This window comes from Amphiura filiformis, chromosome 5 (assembly GCF_039555335.1).
Source record: "Amphiura filiformis chromosome 5, Afil_fr2py, whole genome shotgun sequence".
Taxonomy (NCBI): Eukaryota; Metazoa; Echinodermata; class Ophiuroidea; order Amphilepidida; family Amphiuridae; genus Amphiura; species Amphiura filiformis.
This window is the reverse complement of record NC_092632.1, coordinates 49474583-49495972: the sequence shown is the minus strand read 5'-3', so window position 1 is coordinate 49495972 and position 21390 is coordinate 49474583. Positions and strand designations below refer to the sequence as shown.

Genomic DNA, 21390 nt, shown 5'->3' with positions numbered 1-21390 from the left:
TAATGAAAATTAACGTAGCTCGAACGAAGCTAACGCCCGGCTATAGTAAAACCGGCGAAGGTCACTTGTCATAATGTTCACTTTCCTTCGTTGAACGAAGCGAGCGTACACATTACAAAATTTGCTTCGTCGAACGAAGTATTCCTTCGTCGAAACAACCTTTTTAGCTTCGTTGAATGAAACAATTTTAATCTTCGTCGAAATGAATAAAAGTGCGTACACATTAGGAAAAAAGCGATTTTTAATCTTCGCTCGAGGTTCGTCGAAAGAAGAAAATTTCCTAATGTGAACAGGGTCAAAGACTACCATTACAGTAACTATTAAAAACAATTGACTCAACCCATAGGTCTCAGTCAGGTGTCATCTAAATAAACAGTACTAAAGCACACACATTCTTCATATAAGCAGAGGAAATCCACATTAATGACTTCCATACATGTATATGAGAGGTTTCAAATAAAATGTTCAAATTGTTTTAGTCAACCAATAGATCCGAAGTGTTTGCGTAAATGGGTCATATTCTATAATATTACATTTAAAAAATGAAAGGGAAAAATCTCATCTTCATAGCAAAAGTTGACAAATTGTTGGTATTTCTGGCATACATAGCATAAAAATAATGATAATATATACCGTACTAAGATACTTGGTGTACAAACATTTCCTTCTGTTCCAGCTCCAGTGGTACCTAATGCATATTGTTCTGGGTAGGATATGTTCACTGGAGGGGCATATATGTTTTCAAACTAAATACCTGTGGCTTTACCATACACCCATATAGGTCCAAGGATATTAAAGAGGCATCACTGGAGCTGGAACAGTTTTAAGATTAATACTATTACATTTGCGGTACTTTCCTTACAGGGAATCATTAACAAAAATTACAATGTAAGAATACTCATTAATGTAATGTATAATAACAGTAAGTTATACATCCTATACATATACACCGTCTGGGTTATCACTGGTAGGTGCTGCTTCCACTAGCTCACGGGGATTATTCTTAAAGCGTCGCTGTACCTGGAGTACTGAAAAAAAGAATAAAAAGATTAACATAAAGAAATCATTTTATATTGATATGATATCACAATCAAGCAAAAGTTCTTTTTTCCCATCCAAGTCTATTACATTGGCGTCAGGTTGTACAATAAGGTATTCACTCAGAAGTTGTGCTTTATTATTCTGTGGGACCGGGCATTGGCACCGTTCTCAGAATGATCAGAGGATGAATGACAGGTGTGATCATTGTACCATTGCTCCATTGGACTATTCCAGTTGAAATTCACACTACCCCTGTGGAAGATTTTGGAAATATGTTCCACAAGGGTAGTATGTTTTTCAAATGTAATTGGTCAGAGTTAATCATTTTGAAACCCACACTCCCCCCAATACAATGATCACACCTGCAGGGTTCACAGTTTGCTCTCAAATAAGCGGGTCCACTTTTTTATGCTGGACCCATTCAGATCCCATTTAGTGAAATTTGCGGGTCCCAAATTGATTTTTGTGGGTCCAAATTGTACTTATGTACTAAACTTCAGAAACACCCGAAATGTATTTTCAGTACTGGCATAAACGATAAATATGAAAGTATGCGAATTCGCACCCAAAACTTATCAAAGTCTAGTCAAATTAAAAAGAGACTTTCCGCGATCGGCGGACTTTCTCATAAAGAACTACAATTACTACCTAATAACATGCACTACTTTAATCTAATTATTTGGTTATTTTGTTATATTTGCTCGGTTGAAATATACAACTACCGCAAAAAAAGCGTGTTTTTTGCGATGTCACTAGGAATTGACCCTGTTTTGTTGACAGTATTATTGTAACATAATATTTGCACGATCCGAAAAAATATCGCAAGTCAACCTCTTCCACAGTTCCCCTTGTATCACTGATCAAATATCTGTGCATGAAATAGCGATGAGGTGTGTATCATGTTGCAGCGATATTTGTAATTGTACATGTATGTAATTTATGAATGAAAAGTTGTTTTAAAATGTGCTGTGAGCCGATTGAGAGCTGGGTTTATCGCACAATGACGATCTATGATGACATTTTCTATTTCTTGGATGGGATTTTTTCCGGGTCCAAGCACAGCCTGCTGGACCCATTCAGGTTACATAATCTTACTTTTTCCGGGTCCAGTGAGTTCAAAAAGCGTCCTGGACGCGAAAACGCGATAAACTGTGAACCCTGCACACCTGTCATTCATCCTCTGATCATTCTGAGAACGGTGCCAATGCCCTGGTCCCACTTGTATTATGGCTTTACCTATATCTTCCACAACTGGAGTGAGTATTTCAAATGGAAGTTACCCAATTGTCTATTCCATTCAAAATTCATACTCCCCCTGTGAATGATATTTCCAAAATCTTCCACAGGGGTAGTGTGGATTTTAAATGGAATAGCCCATTACATGCACTTCAGTGCTGCTTTGGTTTCTCATCAACCTCATCACAAAAGGTGTGAAACATTTTACATGTTTGTTATGTAAACACTAACATCTAGGACAAGTTTGCATAAAACACATGCACATTTTATTATTGAAGTTCTTACATGTACTTCCTGGTCCGAGCACAATCTTTGTTACTTTTTTTTCCAATCTATGACTGTACAATGTACTTTGACCACAAGGAATTCTGTTCAAATGGGTTTTGAAGTATGTGTTATCTATTTCACCCTTTCTTTTACAAAGTGAACCTAAAGATTTTGCACACCTGATACATAACATACATTCTACCTGTATCAATTTAATTAAATTTATTGTGAATTTCACATCATCAACTGCAAGCTTGTATCATCTCAAAGTCTTTCTTTTCCTGAAGTTAGGGAACACATATCTTTTTTTTCTGCATGTATTTTGTGTGATCACTAATACCAGGAGTAAAGTTCACAAACATAAAATGAGTACAGCAAGTGTTTTGAACCCATCATAAGTCCTTAACCCACCATAACTCTTCCATGTGATTTACATGTTAGATTTTAATATGCCAGGTTGGGACTTCAGATCCATTAAGGACTTACAATGCATTGTCATCATGTTAGTGAAATGCTCCCCCCCCCCCCATCCCATTGTCCAAGGACCTACAACCTGCCATCCAAAGAACTAGGTGAATGATGAACTGCCTATAGTATAAAAAGTATAGTGCCGTAATTTGCATAAGGTTTGCCTAATGGGACACATGCACATTTACTGAAAATGTTAACTAAATTTTGATTTTGATCGATATCCGACTCATTTAGCTTGATCGCATGATTCACATCACATTTGTCTAGCAAAATCAAAATTTCATTGTACATGTACGTGCCATTTTCAGAGCTTTATTTCAATGAAAAATCCTTCATAATTGGACTTGTGGTTCTGAAGTTATGGTCATTAAAGTGTTGCTCAGAACAACAAAATACAAAAGAAGATAAATACCATTAAGTCGATGAAAAAAAACCCTGTTCTACAGGCTAATTACCCTAAAATTTCACCAAAATCTGACAAATCAGAAAAAAATCTGAAGATTTGTTGCAAACATATTTTCTATACATTTTCAGCCCAAAAAGATAGATTTTGGCCCCAAAACGGCTGATTTTACGTGATTTTAGTAACATTTAAAAAAAATTTCTCCATAACACAAATTGTGAGTCGGTCAGGCCGTAGAACAGGCTATTTTTTTCGCCACCTAATGGCTATATCTCAAAATCAATATTAGCAACAAAGGACTCATTTAGCTTGATCGCATATTTCCAAAGTTCAATCTATTTCATACTTACATTCGTCTCTGTGCTTGGATTCTTCAGATTGTTGAGTTGTTGCAAGGACTGGCTCTGAAGTAGGGGAAGGTACCCTCAATTCTGGTGCTAATTGTCCATCAATGTCAATGACAGCTAGGGGCACTCTTAATTGCTTCTGTGTCACCTCAACAGAATTATTGTCTTCAAGTTCTTCAACAAGTTGTCTTTCTTTTCTCCGTTTCTCATCAAGAACAGTCCTTACTTCATGTAACAGTTTATTTGTTTCTTCTAAATTTGCACTGTATCCACGATATTCCTCTTCCAATAATTTGACTTCCCCGTGAACATCATCAAGGTGTCGCTGGAGTTGCTCTTCAGCCACCCTCTTCTGGCGGCCTTCTTCTTTCTCCATCTGGTCTAATATGTGACCAGCGTCTTTCTGCTGTAGTTTTATCTTCTCCTCACAATGCACAATTTGGTCTCTGAGTGTGGAAATCTCACCTAACAGCTCACTTTGTAGCTGTTGCTCAATGTCAAGTTCATGACCCCACATTTCAACTTCCTCAATAGATAACTTATTTGCTTGCAATGTCTTCTCCATATCTTCTTCCATTTCCTTATCAGGCATCGCAGGAGTTGTGATATTTTCCAGATGATTCAATGCTTTCATCTCAGCATCTACACCCTCTAATTGTTTTTGCTGTTCGTTGAGTCGTAGTTTTTGCACATCGATTAGTTCTGTTAATTCATTGTGTAACTTTTCAGCTTTTTGGTTCACTTTTTCTTTCAAGTCTTTTACAGTAGTGGACCCACACCCTTGGTAGCCATTGAAAGTCATAGACCTACGTATACTGGCTTGTCTTTGCTTGGGAAATTCTGACAAATCCGACCCATCTCCTGGCTGTCGGAACCTGTCCGTTGGAAGACCCATGGAGGACGGTGGTCTACTTGAATTTGGAGTATCACCAACACTCACTAGCATGAAATAAGCATCATTGGTTGACTTATTCCATTTGGACATCACATGTAATGGTTTCTCTTGTGGTTTTAGTGTTCTTTTTTCATTTGTCTGACTCTTCTCCACTAATTTAAACTTTCCAGTTTGTCCAGTGGCCTGGGCCAAGGCTATGATAACATCCTGGCAACTTGTGCTATCATTGACACCACAGACGACCCTTTGGATGCCATCAACATACACCTTAAGTTCCGACATGGTTGCTATGGAAACTATCTTACATACCAATGTCAGATTTCTTGTCTACTTAAATTTCTAGACTACATGGTCCAGGAGAGTATTATGTGGGAATATCGCCCTGTTTATATCAGTTGATAATATTTTGAATGAAAATGAAGTGCTATCGCATGATGTTGAATTCTTCAGGTGATATGAGACTGGTTCACACACTCACAGGCCATATTCTTTCTGAAATTAAAAAAAAAGAAAAGAAAAATACGATTACTCTATCTATATAGGATTATCAAACTTCAGGGCAGAACAGTTTTGTTTGACTTTTTTTCTGGTAAAAATGCTAGTCTCTTTCAAACTTCACCATAACTTTAAATGAACTCCCATCTTTGATTTTTATTTGCCCCAGGGTTATGCATATGATCCCTGCTAAGAAATCAATGTCCAAAAACAATGAGCATTGAGCAATTTTGTAAAAGTAGCTCAGGACTACTTCTGAAACTATAAAGTTCTTAAATACCGTTGATATCTTTGACCTACAAATTCTGTTGGAAACCTACCAGAGCAATTCACATTTCATTTTTATTTCCCCTTTTGCATGGGACTACAATACAATATATTGTGCACAGCAATGATCTCCTGTGTCTGACTCTGTGTAAACTGAGGAAAGCAAAATAAAACATAAAATGTACTAAAATATGCACAATACAGTGAGTAAGGAAGATTTTCAACATTGGGGGGACTCACAAATTGAACATTTTTTGATGACCTATTTTTGGGGGTACCTGAGAAGTGAGAAAATTATGCAAAAAACATGTCAAAAACATCCATTTTTTCTGGTTTATGATATTTGTTCACTTCACCTTTAATCATTGGGGCTGAACTTGTGGGTATTCAAGCCCTTGCACCCAAATTATTGAAGCCCCCATTCCTAAGCCCATGATACACATAACTTGAATGCATCTCAGTATTCATGCAATGTCATCTATCAGCAACTGTTGTGTAGTTCTATTGTGTACATCAACAGCATAAAATATCAATTCCAGACAATTACATTTTGTAATTCATACTCACTCCGTCCGCTGTAGCTCGTTGTCAACATCTTCCACACAGTACACATGTGTGTCAGGCATGTTACTGGGATGTTACCACATGAATCACTTTGAAGATGTAATATATTGGCAAAACAGTAAAATATTGGTAACATATTCCCTCATTTCAAGTTCATGAAGATGTTCAATCACTGGAAACAGGATATTTTCAAGACAAGATGATTTAAAAATAGGCCTATATGAAAAACTTCCCGGACAGCACACACAGCAGGTTCAACATTAATTCTAACCCACTCACATGAACAATTCCACAGAAAAAAGATTTGTTGATATTAATTTCTTTGCTACCACTCACTTCTACTACAGTTCTAGTGTATAACGATGTGATACCTATCAAATCCTCTGAATCAGCCAATCTGAGCACAGATCCTGATCTGAGAAACAACCCTCTTACTGCACACATACATGTAGTAGGTCTATTAAAACAGGCCATGCTAAGGTCAAGCCACCTCAATTCACACCTATCCATCTACATGTCAACTGTTTCAGGCTCTTTCTAACCTCCTATATACAAAAACAAAGCTTTTGGAATGTCATCTATGCTACTTCTTGTATTCCAATAAACATGATGAGTTAATCAGGCTTACTACAAGTTCATATTGTGGAATGTTAAACTTGACACATATAAATGTATGTAGGCGTTTGAGAAATACTTTAAAAAGGTTAGTGTTTTTATGCAAAATACTGTAGAAGTGGAAGTTTTATGGAACATTCATTTTTGTGCTCAACACAATTTACCACAAAAATTGTTTTTAATGTAAGGCCTGTAATAAAACTTAAAGCCATATTGTAACATTTACTATGATCAAAATCAGGGTCAGAAATTCGCAACCAAGTGCGAAAATCCTTTTTGGATTCTCCCTGTGGAATTTTGCAAGAATCCATGGATTCTCGCCATAAACTGTGTATATAAACTGAACTATTTACAAAAATCCATTTAGATTCTTGCAATTTTGTTGACGAGAATCTTTGCAGTCAAAAGGACCAAACAGACACACAATCAACATCGTAATATCATATGCATCAATTGGCATCGCCTGCGCTGGTTTTAAAATTAAATAGCGATATTCTTTATTTTGCCTATTAATCCGTTCAGGTCAAAATTGAAAGGGGAAAACCAACATTTTGTGGAAAAGAAATACAAATTTATTTTAATGGAAATGTTACAACATCACAAATTTCAAAACCAGCGACCCAGCATGGATATACTAAAATGTAGACCAACCCCTTGTTACAGTCAATTTGATGATGAACCAAGACAGCCTGGGCTGTTTCACATAAACCAGGACTATCTCAAAACAAATACTGTTTTCAAATATTTCCAGGTTATTTTAAACTTAGCCATGGCATCATGAAACCTCAACAGTTAAAGTTCAGACTGCATGAACAAACGATAATGAGTTTAAAAAGAAAAGAAATTCAAAACAGCATGTATTCATTTTGTTTTTTGGAACCTGGGTACTTGAACCAGGGGCTAACTCTGAACACAAAAGTATCCTCTCAGGCTGACCATAGTTCCACAAGAACTGCTAGGGGCTGTTTGATTAAATCAGGAAGTGCTTTAAGTACAAACTGTTTCCAAAAGGGTGCACCCATTTTGATATAAAATTGAATCGATTAAGCCCATATTTATTGGTCGAGCTACGAGTTTAAAAATATTGGTCGAGACGTAGTCGAGTCCAATATTTTAAAACTCATAGCGAGACCAATAAATATTGGGCGCAAAGCATCCAATTTTATCATTATTATGTGTTGGATCCAATATTTTCACACACTTGGATTCATCAAAACATAATAATGGTTAAATTGCGAACAATTTTGCCACAATTATTTTTAATATGAGATTGAGATATATCTAAAAAAATGATATTTTCAAAATTTTAAAAGATTTTTGTATACATTTTGTTTCCCTTCACAAGCAATATGAAATCAATGTTTGGTTGCAATTGGATTTGAACTGTTTATATGAGACCAGATTGATCATTTTCAGCTTATTTTACAAGTTGTAAATAACCTTTGATGCCACCACCAATGTAAGTTTGATATAAAATTGGATCGATTGAGCCCATATTTATTAGTCTTGAGCGCTATGAGTTTTAGAATATTGGATGAGATGTAGTCAAGTCCTATATTTTAAAACGTGTTATGAATGAGACCAATAAATATTGGGCATAAAGCATCCAAGTTTACCATTATTATTTTGGGTCCATTATTTTCACACATTTGGACTCATCAAAACTTAATAATGGTTACAAACGGATTTGAACTGTTCACCTGAGAGCATCTAATCAAAACAATATTTGTCACTGGGACATGTTTTTAGGGCCATAAATTCAAACCACTTGAGTTTAAAATTCATCCTTTTTTTGTTTTTACTATGTGTAGCTGGGTCACCAGTTCACAAAGGAATTTAGAATGCAATATGGTCCCCCAAAGTCCGAAAAACATGCAACAGATAGAACAAAAGGCCAGCCAAATTTGACCCCCCCCCCCAATCTAAATGAAGGTACACATACATGTACATGTATGTGCAGAACGCCAAATTTGACCCCCCAAAAAAAAATCTAAACGAAGGTACAAGTACATGTAGTACTGTAGTACATGTAAATTACCTTTTTTCTATAGCTTCCCTTTCACAATGTGCAAGTATGAGTTGCAATTTATAAATGGACACAAATTGCTGAGAAAATCCTGTCAGTGTGTCAAAGTTGCTTTTCAATCAAATCATGGCTCACCTCAGCAACCAACCATTGGCTCCAACCAAACTTTGAACGCCCATACATGTAACTCTGCAATAGAGTGGAATTGGAATTTTTTCTTTGGACCCCTTCTTAGTACTACATGTACAACATCTACTTATGTGGCTTTTGAGCAAAATCTAAGAGCTACAGTATGGCAACTTGGCTGGCATAATTGGGCTAGAATGACTCCTACATTTTAGGTACACTAAGGGATTGACAGTTGGCAAAAAAAAAAATTTACAAAAAATTGTTTTTTCTTAGCAGCCATATGTTATGGAATTATTATGCTCCAGCATGCTGTATCTTGGGCAATGCCATGGGTATGTTTACATGTAGGCCTACAGTGACAATTTAGAGAAATAAAATTTCATTTTTACCAAATGACAAGCTAAAGATGAAAAGTGCTTTCAGTATAGAAATGATGTGATTCAAAATTTGATTCATTGAACTTAAGAATGGATAGGCCCAGGAAAGCTGAGAAGCAAACTTTTGTGAGAGATTGATGTCTATTGCAAAGAGCAATGCCTATTTCCAACAATAAAGTGCAATGATTAGTTGTTTGCCTAGTAATTATTCCACTTTGTCCTAATCAGGCATGGGACTGCACTTTCCTAAAAAACTGGAAAAAAATGAAAATTCATGTGAAATTGGACAAAAAGTACCAAAAACAGGCTGAAATTAATAAAGTTGTGAACATTTTGACCAAAAAAACTGAATTCAGTATTAAAACTCAAAATTCTCATGCTTGCCTAGATTCCTTTTATAATCTGTGCCTAATGCAGGGTCCAGGGATGAGATGGAGAGTGATAAACGTTGAACATCGCTCTCGTAAATTCTGTTTATTTTGTACTTAATTCGCTGATTTTGAACTTTTGTTTTTCAACTAGTATAATTGTAAGTACTTTGTAACTCTTTTAATGAACTTTGTTTGCTACGGACTTTATTCATCTTGGAGTCTAATAATTTATCATTGTTTTATCTTCGTGTACATGATGATATGTCTATATGGATCTACGTATAGTGTACTTTCACGTTACCCGTGTTTTAATACGTAGGCCTATGTTTACATTACATATAAGAACTTAGTGAACAGTATTATCTACTTATTATAATGAGACCTCTTCTGTATCGATCACTTGCTTATCTAAGTAAATCAAGTGTGATCAACAACCATTATTCCGTGTTGAACACGCCATCATGGATGAGCACTCCTCTTCTCAAACCAAGAGGATGTCGTGGTGGACGTCACAAAAGCGTCAAATAATGACTGTCTATAACACTAACAGTATCCCAAAATGCAATGCACTGGCTACTGGTCAGTCGGGAGTTAACACGAACAATCTCATCAATGTGAAAATAGATCGAGGTCAGTCCCATAATGCTCTAGTATGATTTGCCGTGTGGAATGCACGTTCAGTGAATGCAAAAACCAAGTCTACCTCATTGTGTGACTTTGTTATTTCTAATAACTTGGATATCTTAGCAGTAACAGAATCATGGCTAACTGGGGATGAACGAGATAGCCGTGCCCTTGCTGACATCAAGAACACCCTTCCCAATTATGACCTCCATCACTCGCCTCGTCTTAGTAGAGCGGGTGGTGTTGCCGTTCTCGTCAGGCAAGGTTTTCAAGTTAAAATTAATGACATCACAGAATTTGCTTCTTTTGAACGTATGGAGTTGAATATTTCATCGGGCTCTACATCGCTTTGTCTAATTGTGATATATCGGCCCCATCCAAACAAAAAGAACAAACTCACTAATGCAATGTTTCTGGAAGAATTTTCATCACTGCTTACAGCGCTTCAACTTGTGTCTACTCGCCTGCTAATTACAGGTGATTTTAATGTACATGTTGACGATGCTAATGATCGCCTAGCATCTAGTTTCCAAGACATTCTGCAGACCCACGATCTTCAACAACACGTACTTTATCCAACTCACATCGGTGGACACACCCTAGACCTGCTGATCTGTCGCAAAACAGATGATCTCGTTTCATCCATCTCTGTTCACGACCACCTACCATCTGATCATTTTGGAGTGAAATGTCAGATCAACCTCACCCGACCACCTCCCTCCAGAAAGTTCGTTCGAAGTCGCAAACTCCGTAGCATCGATATCGATCAATTTCGGTCTGATATTCGTAAGCGTCTCCTTTGTTATCTTCAGACTGTCAATCATTAGATAGCGTCGATTCATACGCTGAGAAGTATGACTCTATCTTGCGTGATCTACTCGACCATCATGCTCCTGAGCTTGAACATAGTGTTATTCTTCGTCCGCATGCACCATGGTACAGTGACGCTCTTCGAGCAGCAAAGCAGGAGAGATGCAAATGTGAGAGGCAGTTCAAGAAATCTGGACTATCTGTTCATAAAGAACTCTATGCTGATCAGTGTTCATCGTATAAACAACTCCTCGATGATGCTAAAACATCTTATCATCGCAAAGAACTTGCTGATGCTGATCAACGTGATTTGTTTCGGGTTGTTGACAAGCTCGTGAAGCCGAAGGTTGATACCGTGTTGCCAACTCATGATTCCTCGAATGATCTTGCTGATCAGTTAAGCTGATTACTTCCACACTAAGATCAGCACTCTTCGCCATCGTCTGAATTGCTCGCATCGACTTCGTCTGCTCCTACACCAGATGCTACTTGTTGCACTTCATTTGAGACTTTCCAACCTGTTTCTGAAGATGAAGTGTTAGATGTGATCAAGCAGTCTCACATTACATCATGTCTACTTGACCCATTACCTTCTTGTATTTTCAAGGAAAGCATCCCTGAACTTCTTCCGATGGTGACTAAAGTTGTCAATCATTCGCTGGCATCTGGTTATTTTCCAGCTACCCTTAAGCACGCTGTTGTGTCTCCTCTTCTTAAGAAGGCTAAATTGGATCGTGATGATCTTAGCAACTATCGTCCGATCTCTAATTTGAAGTTCCTCGGTAAACTGATCGAGCGCGCGTCATCAGCCAATTACAGGTTTACCTCCGTGAACACAATCTCATTGCCACCATGCAATCGGCCTATCGTCAAAATCATGGCACGGAAACTGCATTGGTGCGTGTACAAAATGACATCCTGTGTGCACTTTCGATAAGGGTAAGGAAGCATTCTTGGTGTTGCTAGATTTCTCCTGCGCATTTGATACTATTGATCATTAGCTTCTACTTCAGCGTTTTGCAACAAGATATGGCATCAATGGTACCGCACTGACGTGGGTAAAGTCTTATCTTGAGTGTAGAACTCAATCTGTTGCAGTGAATGGCTGCATCTCAAAGAAAGTTACCTTAGATTGTGGAGTTCCCCAAGGATCAGTTGACGGTCCTTGAATGTTTATCATGTACAGTGCTGCTCTCCAAGCTAGCATCACTTCCTATGGCATTTCAACAGTAGCATCGCTGATGATACTCAACTTTACATTACATTTAAACCAGAAGATCGTGAACATGCTATCCGTGTTCTTGAGAAATGTATCGCTGAAGTGAGGCGATGGGCCGTTGATAATAGGCTGGTGTTAAACGACGCCAAAACCGAGCTTCTTTATTTCCGTTCTCGGTTCACCACCGTCAACATGCCTTCACCGTTTTTAGTCATAGGCGATTCCGTCATCTCCCCTTCATCTTGTGCACGGAATCTTGGCGCCATATTCGACTCAACCTCTGCATGAAGGATCATATTGACAGTATCTGCAGGTCTGCTATGGCGGCCATACGGAAAATAGGGCAACATCGTCATTTCATCGACGACGAAACTGCTGCCAAATTAGTTCACGCTTTTGTCACCTCTCGGCTGGACTCCTGCAACGCCTTAGTCTATGGTCTTCCTGATTCCTACATCACAAAACTTCAGCTGATTCAGAACACAGCAGCCCGGTTAGTCGCTCGCACTCCTCGATCTCAGCACATTACCCCAGTCTTACAATCGCTTCATTGGCTTCCCATCAAGAAACGTGCAGCTTACAAGATCTTGCTCATGACATACAAGGCTCTCAATCAACTCGCCCCTCAATACATCTCCGATATCGTCACTTACTACAAACCAGTTCGCAATCTTCGTTCATCAAACAAGTTATCTCTGACTGTCACAAGTCGACCATCAACCAAATTCTATGGTGGCGTGCATTTGTGTATGCAGCTCCTTCACTCTGGAACAATCTACCGCTTCAAGTTCGCTCTTCTATTACGGTGTCGTCCTTCAAGAGTCGTCTGAAGACACATCTTTTTAATATTTAATTAATTTTGTTTTCAACCCTGCCTGTTTTCCATCTCACAGGAGCGAGATGCTGATCATCTCGCTGAGAGTGATGTGCTGGTAACCTCTCCTCTCCAGGGTTATCATTTCTGCGTGTTACTTCTGCTTTGTTTATGGCCCTGCTGCATTTGATTGAGCGACTTGCTGATGAAGCCGCTGAGAGTGAAGTGCTGGCAACCTCTCCTCTCCAGCAGGGCCTCCGCCGGTCGGGTTTGTTATTTTCGCGTTTTGATTCTGCGGGCCAAATCCACGCTTTTAAATCAAATGTTTCTATTATATATATATGTATCGATGTAAATTTGTTAATGATATTTAATTTGTATATTGTGAAATTGCTGTTTTTGAATTATTATGTCTTCTCATTGGGACCTGGATCACTATTTGAGTCTCTGGCGTGTTTTTGCTCGGGGACAAATTTTTTGGCTGGCTCGGGTGGACGATTGTTTGTCATGTGCTGGTCAACGGTTGTCTACCTTGGTCTGTCGGGGTGATTTCTGTGGGCTTCAAATTTCAGGGCATTCGGGTAGTGATTTGGATTTTAGTGTGTTGTTTATAATTATCATGCTTTTATTCATTATATGATATGCTATTATGTTTCTCTTATCAAGTGTAATTGCTTTATAATGTTTCTAATGTGTTTTCTATAATTAATTTGTATTGGTTGTATTATGCCTTATAGAATATGTACTTTTGTAGTTTTTGCATAGTTTAGTTCTCTGTTCAGCGCATTGAGGCCTGGCATAATGCGCTTTATAAATTTCTGTATTTATTTATTTATAAACAAGATGATACTGATTTCAAGGAGAGGTCATCATCAGTTATCACAATTGATATGCCATAGCTATACATGTAAATTAGATTTAGTTACTTTGTACACATATGACAAGGTTTGAGGTTTGGTTTGACCACGGTCTACAATGTAGCAGACAAAAGAGTGTAAACTAGAGCGATTACCACACCAAAGCTGAACCATGGCTTTGGCAGTATATTGTGGCCATTGTCACCCGGGAGTTCATACCTTCTTGGGATATGTGATAAGGACCCAAAATAGGAATATTGACCTAAGTCATAAAGGAGTGTCGGTGTCACCCAGTGGGGGAAATTATTTTAATTATATATTCTGTACTTTTTTCTCTTTGATTTGACACCACTCAGGGGTCATACTTTCTTAGCAGTTCAAAATATGAAAAGGACCCACAATTATGAATATTGACCCAGGTCTTTTGAGGAGTGTCACCCCCGATTGGGAAATTATTTTACTTATTCGTTACTTTTTTGTCTTTCATTTGACACCGCTCAAGGGTCACATCTTCTTGGCATTTTGAGATATGAAAAGGACCCAAAATAGGAATATTGACCAGGGTCTTGTGAGGAGTGTGACCCACTACATGTAGTGGGGAAATTATTTTTAAGATAATTCTTTATTTTGTTCTCTATCATTTGACACCACTATGGGGTACATGCCTTCTTGGCATTTTGAGATATATACATGTAGGACCATATGAATATTGACCCAGGGCTTATTATGAGTGTAACCCCCGGGTGGGAAAATATTTTTATTATATTCTTTACTTCTTCCTCTTTCATTTTACACCACTCTGGGGTTCACACCTTTGTGGCATTTAAAGATATGTCCATGGGTACAGTCAAGAAAGCCACTGGTTGGCCACAACATATACATGTAGGTGCGCCAATGTCCGTCACTTTACCTGGGCGTCAAATGTCCGTCATCCGAGTTTCACTAGCTTTCAAGCAACATTTCAAAACTCGAAAATAGGATTCTAGAGCCATCCATAATAAATAAATAATTATAATTTTCAATCACTAGTCGAAATTAAGTTTCATCTTCTCTTTCAGGGTTCGCAGGTTCGCAAACCATGGTTTTATCCGCGGTTTTAACCACTTGGCAAAAACAGTTTCTGCCAGTTTTTGCCAGCAAAAATGGCAATTTCACTTTTTTTTCATCTCTAAACATATTATTAAGTTACAAAAAACAATTTCCTGACTAACAAGGCCAGATTTGGTAATTATAAGTAACATAATAAGAAATTAACATTGCTCAATAGTGCATTTAACAGCAATGTGGCATATCAAATTCAAAACTTTTTCATTTTAAGGACTTGACGAGACAAAAAATATGTTGAATGATTGATCAAAAGTTGTATGTGGTCGCATGTCATAAGTTGGGTACAATTTCCATTACATGGTCAAAAATGACAAAAAATGTATTTTTGGATATGTTGTATATATTGACAACATCTAATAATTAACACCATTTTAAAACTTACCACATGCTTAATTTTTGAGATAATGCTTAATTACCAATTAATTAATACACAGGTGTCTATGTAAATCTCAATTTTCAAATGCGTTTTTCTCAAATCGGACCTCAATTACAAAAATGACTGTAAAATTTTTATTTTATGCAAGAATGTCATCAGATTTGGAGGATATGGTCTCAATACATTAATGCTTCAAATGAACTATTTGAAATAATTGTACGTATGTTAATTACATTGTGAAGGTCAATGACCTTTTTACGAGTAATTAGCGAGACGGTTATTCTATGTATTTAAGGAAATGAATATTAAGAAGAGAAATGTACATTAGCATGTTGCTAAAAATACTGAAATTCAACTAGGATTTCATTAAAAATTTTAAAAAATGGAACATTATAACCATTTAAGGTGGTACCGGTACTACACCCCTTGATGAATTTGTGACTATTTCTCTCATTCTCTCAAAAAATAATAACACATTGGTAACAAAAGTTATGTAAATTATAGGAGTATTAGGAATCAAGTTACTACACTGGAATTTCAGTGACTCGAGACAAGCGGTATACTTTATTTATGATAAAAGAGGTACCGCTAGAATGTACCTCATTTTTTAACTTATAATGAACCCCTTTGTCTTGAATCACTGAAATTTCAGTGAAGTATATTGGATTCCTTGCCCCAATAATATACATAACTTTTGTTACCAGTATGTACACAAAATGTAGTAATTTTGTAGTTACTTTTTGAGAAAAATACAAAATTAGTCACAAAATTTATCAGGGGGGGTGTAGTACCACCTTAAGTAGTCAGTAATTGTTTTAGTTGTACAAATTCAACATTCAAAGCTGTCAATACATCAAACCCTCACTAGATTTGAAAAAATAACCAGTAGTTATGACATGCTGACATGTGAAATTTCACATAGGCCCTATTGCACACTCCCGCATCCGCCTGCTCCACATCCGCCTGCTCCTCCACCCCTGGCATTTTTCATTTCAACTGATGTGATTTTTTTACTGAATAATGCATAATTATATGCTTCAGTAGATTGAAAGAGTATAAAATTAGGCTTAAAATGAGGTATCAACCACTGCTGTAGGATATGGGGTTACGGAAAGCCAATCAAATTTGTATCACAATTTTCAGAAAAGTGTAATCCCTCCACCCTTTTTGCATACCCAACTTATGACATGCGACCATGTATGTTGTTTATGACCTTTCTGTGTTACTTTTTAATATTTGACAAATTGCCTTGTTTTAATATTGCTAACTCGTATTGCCAGGATAACAAAGTTAATCCACTGGTTGTTCAGGGGAGCTTTAAAAAAAAACATTTTAAAGGAAGTCTCCGGCAAACACAACCTACATGTAATGATGTATGCCTAGTTATATCATGTTAGAAAAAGCACTAATTTGGTGGTTTTAAAAACAAACTCATAGTATTGACCATAAAAAAGAATAAAAACAGCCATCTCTCAACATGTGATATTCAAAATTCCTAGGCGCTAAAATTGCCTGGGGCAATGACGTCCAAGTAATAATAATGAAGGCCGTCGACAACTGAGCACAAATAAACCATGTCACTGGATTTCGAGCACTGAAACTTTGAATATCGTGTGCTGAGAGCCGGGTGTTTTAATTTGTAGGCCTATTACGTGGTCAATATGTGTTTGTTTTAAATAAAAACCACATCATTTGAGCTTGATAATTATTTTTCTAATACGTATGTAAATATTAAAGGCATAATACACTGTAATGTTGTGAATTGCCAGATACTTAAATACTGAAGTTTAAATTGATTTTAACCAAATTGGTGACCAAATTAATTTTTGCAAGTCTTTATTTGAGGGCCTAGGGGGCTGTCATTTTCTTCGGAAGGGGTGGGTCATGAATATACTGGGGGGGGGGGGGGTTTAGAATTTTTAGACCAAAAATAGGGGGGTCAGGGACAGACTTAGGTTTCAGTTTTCTACTGGCCCTCTGGGCCAGTAAAATGGCAAATCTAGTAGTGGCCCTGCAATAAATTTACTGGCCCAGCTTTTTCAATATGTTCTACTGCAAAAACAAAACAAAAAACCCTTTTTTTGTGTGTGTTTTGGGAAAAAATCTATATGAATTTTTAATCATTTGTCATGAAATGTGTATATCGCGAATTTCAAAAAAATCAAAATTTTATGATATCAGAAGGACATCCTCGTTTTCAAAATGCAATTCGATATGTCTGATGTGCTCTCCCACAAAAAATATGTGGAAACTTTGCTATCCGAGCCCTTTATAGTCAAGCAAACCTAAACATTTTAATTTGTTTTGTACTGATTGTAGGCCTACTCAATGTAGAGAGTGTAGTCACTAACACAAATTCAGTCAGTAGTCCTGCCTTTTTTAGTTCCAAAAGTTCACAAAGGTTCAAAATATGTGTTTTTTTTTTTATCGCTATCATCATAAGATAGAGCACGCAAGAGATTGGAAGTAGTATGTAGGCCTACTATCGACGTAAAAAGCAGCCGCATATTTCCAACTTGCTAGCAACACAAGAATAAGAAATATTCTTATACGAAAAATCATTTAAAAATAAAGATATAAATTACAGGTGACAGATGGAGCAGAAACTGTGTAAATATGTCCATCACTGATTATATCTCTTGTCTCAAATGTGTTATATCAGGCTCAAAAATCTAGTGGCCCGCCGGGCCAGTATTGTTGGAAGTTTACTGGCCCGACGCAAAATCCACTGGCCCCGGGCCACCGCTTAAATAATTTTTTACACCAAAATTAGGGGGGTTATAGAATTATTAAGGGCTGCATGGCGACCCAAAATTTTTGCGCGCTGCACACACATTCTTTACATTCTAAATCTACGCACAATCTTTAGTTAATGTTTCAAAATTTTAACGCGCTCCGCGCGCCTTCTTACAATCCAAATTTTAACACGCTTTGCATACATGTAATAGTTTTTGCACGCTTTGCACCTTAGACTTAGTTCCGGTGATGAACTTGTCGTCAGTCTGTGTAGGCGGAAAGGGGGTCATAAAATTTTTCGACCTGAGATGGGGGGTCGTAAAAAAATTTAGCCCGCGATAGGGGGGTCATAAAAATTTTTTACTCCACTAGCCACTGACTGAGGGTGGTGCAATAATTATGTGTACCCCCAGGGGTGAATTATAGGGGGGCAAAGATTTTTGGCAGGCCAAAGGGGGGCAAGCATTTTTGGCAGGTCGAAAGGGGGGTCAAGCGATTTTTGGCAGGTCGAAAGGGGGGCAAGCAATTTTTGGCACAGATATTTTGGGCACCGTTTCTATATTACGCCCTAAAAAGGCGTGAGGAAAACGTTTCTGAACACGTTCAAATATGCAATATTTCCAGCTCGCTTTCTTCCGCATTATATGTTAAGACAATTTAAGGTTTTAAATTCGGGTTCCCCAAAATCTTGCATGTGTAAGGGGGGGCAAAGATTTTTGGCACGTCAAAAGGGGTGGGGCAAAGGTTTTTGGCACGGCCAAAGGGGGGCAAAGGTTTTTGGCACGACCAAAGGGGGGGGTGCGATTTTTGGCAGACCATTTTGAGAATTCACCCCGGGTACACATAATTATTGCACCACCCCTGAGCTGAATTCATCATCAATTTCAGGCTCAGATTTAAGTTTTATTGTGACAAATAAAAATTCTCCTTTTTAATATTTCAATCAACACCTGACCTGATCAAGGTTACAATATTGCACATTCTTATTCAATGGGTGCGTCTTGTAAAGAATTCACGTAATTTGATTGGTTTTCGGGTGTATAATATCTCACAATAGTTGATACTGATATTAGTCAGGGCGCGCCGCCACGCAACGGCGGCACGCTTGTTGCTCCTCAATGATCGCGCGATAATGCGTTCGCGTAAAACATGTGCGAGAACTAAGAACGCGATTCGGCGGCTTAGAATTAGATGTTCGTGATGGTTTCGTTCATTTCAAACAACGGGGATGTCTTCACAAAAGTAACTTTATTTTTTTCTGAAAACAGCCAGTTTTTCTCGCAAAAATTACATTAAAACTGAATAAGAATGAGAATAACAGATAGGATTTTGTCTTTTGCCTATCAAATATCGTGTCATAATGGATGGGCTGGCCAATATTTTTATCTGCGCCGGCATCCACTACTCAAAATATTGGCCAGCCCATCCATTATGACACGATATTTGATAGGCAAAAGACAAAATCCTATCTTTTATTCTCTAATTAATACTTACCTACCTAGCCATGTGCAGTAGACGAGAGAAGAATCAAGCACGCTTATCAAAGTTGGTGATGTTACTTCTGATGAAGGTTCCTACCGACAAGGATAGACGTAAGACGTAAGACAACAATTATCTCAGTCAAGAGGACAAGACTTTTAAAGTTTATAATGGTGAATGGCTCTGTTTTTGTACACGCACACACGCAGATGATTTTATTTTCCCTCAGTTCGACATTCTCGCCGGGTCTTTACGATTCATTTTGTTCCTAATTGTTCATCAATATATCACATTACAATGTAATGCATTGTCCCTTTTCTCTTTGGTTTACTCATGGTGTGATTCATAGCGGTCATGACGTTCCTCTACAGCTGAAAAGTGTCATTGTATTCCTTCCTTTCCATGAATTTGTAAACACCAATCCCTTAATAAATTCATACTAACAGAGGGCAAAGACCCTTCACATTTCGATATTGAATATGCAATGAACGGCAATTGGGAATCCAGTGTGAAGTATCCTTGCCTGTTGTAATTGATTGCCGATTTATGTAGAGTTTATATTCCTGCTGTATCAAAATTATTAATATTCAACATTTGTGACGTAGTGTACTTTACCACGAAACATGAACACAAACACACCCCCACGTATGGCAAGCCAAAATTCAACGCTAGGGCTGGCATTTCTCAGAAGGGGGTGAATCCCAAATATACTGGGAGGGTCATAGAATTTTTAGACCAAAAATAGGGGGGTTATAATTTTTCGCGCGCTGCATGCGCATCTTTAATTTCACAATCAAAATGTGCATCAATCTATAGCTATAATATAATGCACAATTTTTACGTGGTTTGCACACCTTCTTTACGCTTACGATATAAATTTTAATGTGCTCCATGCACTTTCGTCGCTCTTAGCTTTTGGCGCGCTCCACGCCTTAGTTCGCCAATGAATAATTTGGATGGGTGTCTTGTTTTTGTTTGTCTGTTTGTTGCTTGGGATTTGAGGGTGAGGGAGTTTTGCTGTGGTGTGGGGTGGGTGGGTGGGGATGTGTGTTTTACTTTAAAAAGCCCTGTGGTGAATTTTATTGTGGTCAATATTTTTCATGAAAGCTTGATTTGATTTGATTTGATTTTATTTTATTTTATTCGGTACTCAGAAATTACAATGTTTACATATATATAAATAGACAATTAACAATAATAAGATGTAGGCCCTACACGTTTTTAAAAACAACATTATAAAAACATTATAAAACAGCCGAGAGCACCAAGGATAGCCCAAAAAGCTTTTCAAAAGAAAAGCTTATTTCCATTGGGGTCCTTAAACATATGCTTCAAATGTAGATACTATAGTACTGGATAAGAGTAGGGATCCATTCTGTATGGGTTTTTTTCAGATTCAGGTACCGGTACAGGGTAATAAGTGGAAAAAAAAAAAGGTTTACAGAAAACCCATCAACCTTATCAGAAAGTTGTTCTTAGGCCTAGGCCCTACTGAGAATTTGATTTGATCAGAATTAAAAACTGATATAGTTTTCTGATAAACTTATAGTTTTTCTTAAAAAGCTCTGATGTTTGTTTTGTTTGTTTTTTGTTTTTGTTTTTTGTTTTTTGTTTTTTGTTTTTTTGTTTTTTTGTGTTTTTTTTTGTTTTTGTTTTTGTGTGGGGTGTGTGTGTGTGTGGTTTTTTTTTTATTTGTGAAAAATTATAACAAAAAAAACACACTTAGTTCTATATTTCAGAAAAAATGCATTTCTCTCTGGACTTGGGCACTTTGCCTTATCAGAAAAACAAATATCAAAAAAGTAAAGTTTCTGAAAAGTATAGTTTTTTTTTTATTTTCTTCAAAAACTCTTTACTGGGAAAA

General features: G+C 37.3%; 2 protein-coding genes across 3 annotated transcripts; one reads left to right on the top strand and one right to left on the bottom strand.

Moving 5' to 3' along the window:
* Positions 1-303: 303 nt before the first annotated feature.
* LOC140153305 (ras association domain-containing protein 8-like) lies at positions 304-19577 on the bottom strand. 2 transcript variants are annotated; one of them, XM_072176028.1, is made up of 3 exons: positions 19542-19577; positions 3769-5152; positions 304-1028 (listed from the first exon to the last, which is right to left on the bottom strand). In XM_072176028.1, exons 2-3 carry the CDS (start codon positions 4940-4942, stop codon positions 937-939), a joined length of 1266 nt encoding a protein of 421 aa, XP_072032129.1. In that variant the 5' UTR covers positions 4943-5152; positions 19542-19577; the 3' UTR covers positions 304-936. The 2 variants fall into 2 exon arrangements, with proteins under 2 accessions (XP_072032129.1, XP_072032130.1); XM_072176029.1 differs by having other exon boundaries at positions 19546-19577.
* LOC140152250 (uncharacterized) lies at positions 12478-12987 on the top strand. The gene has a single exon (XM_072174553.1). It carries the CDS (start codon positions 12478-12480, stop codon positions 12985-12987), a length of 510 nt encoding a protein of 169 aa, XP_072030654.1.
* Positions 19578-21390: the final 1813 nt, after the last annotated feature.

Excerpts from the sequence above, each read along its gene's own strand:
- LOC140153305 (XM_072176028.1), bottom strand. The coding sequence starts at position 4,942 with ATGTCGGAACTTAAGGTGTATGTTGATGGCATCCAAAGGGTCGTCTGT. Across the intron at positions 1,029-3,768 it reads ATCCAAGCACAGAGACGAAT|TACTCCAGGTACAGCGACGC; the intron begins GTAAGTATGAAA and ends TCTTTTTTTCAG.
- LOC140152250 (XM_072174553.1), top strand. The coding sequence starts at position 12,478 with ATGGCGGCCATACGGAAAATAGGGCAACATCGTCATTTCATCGACGAC.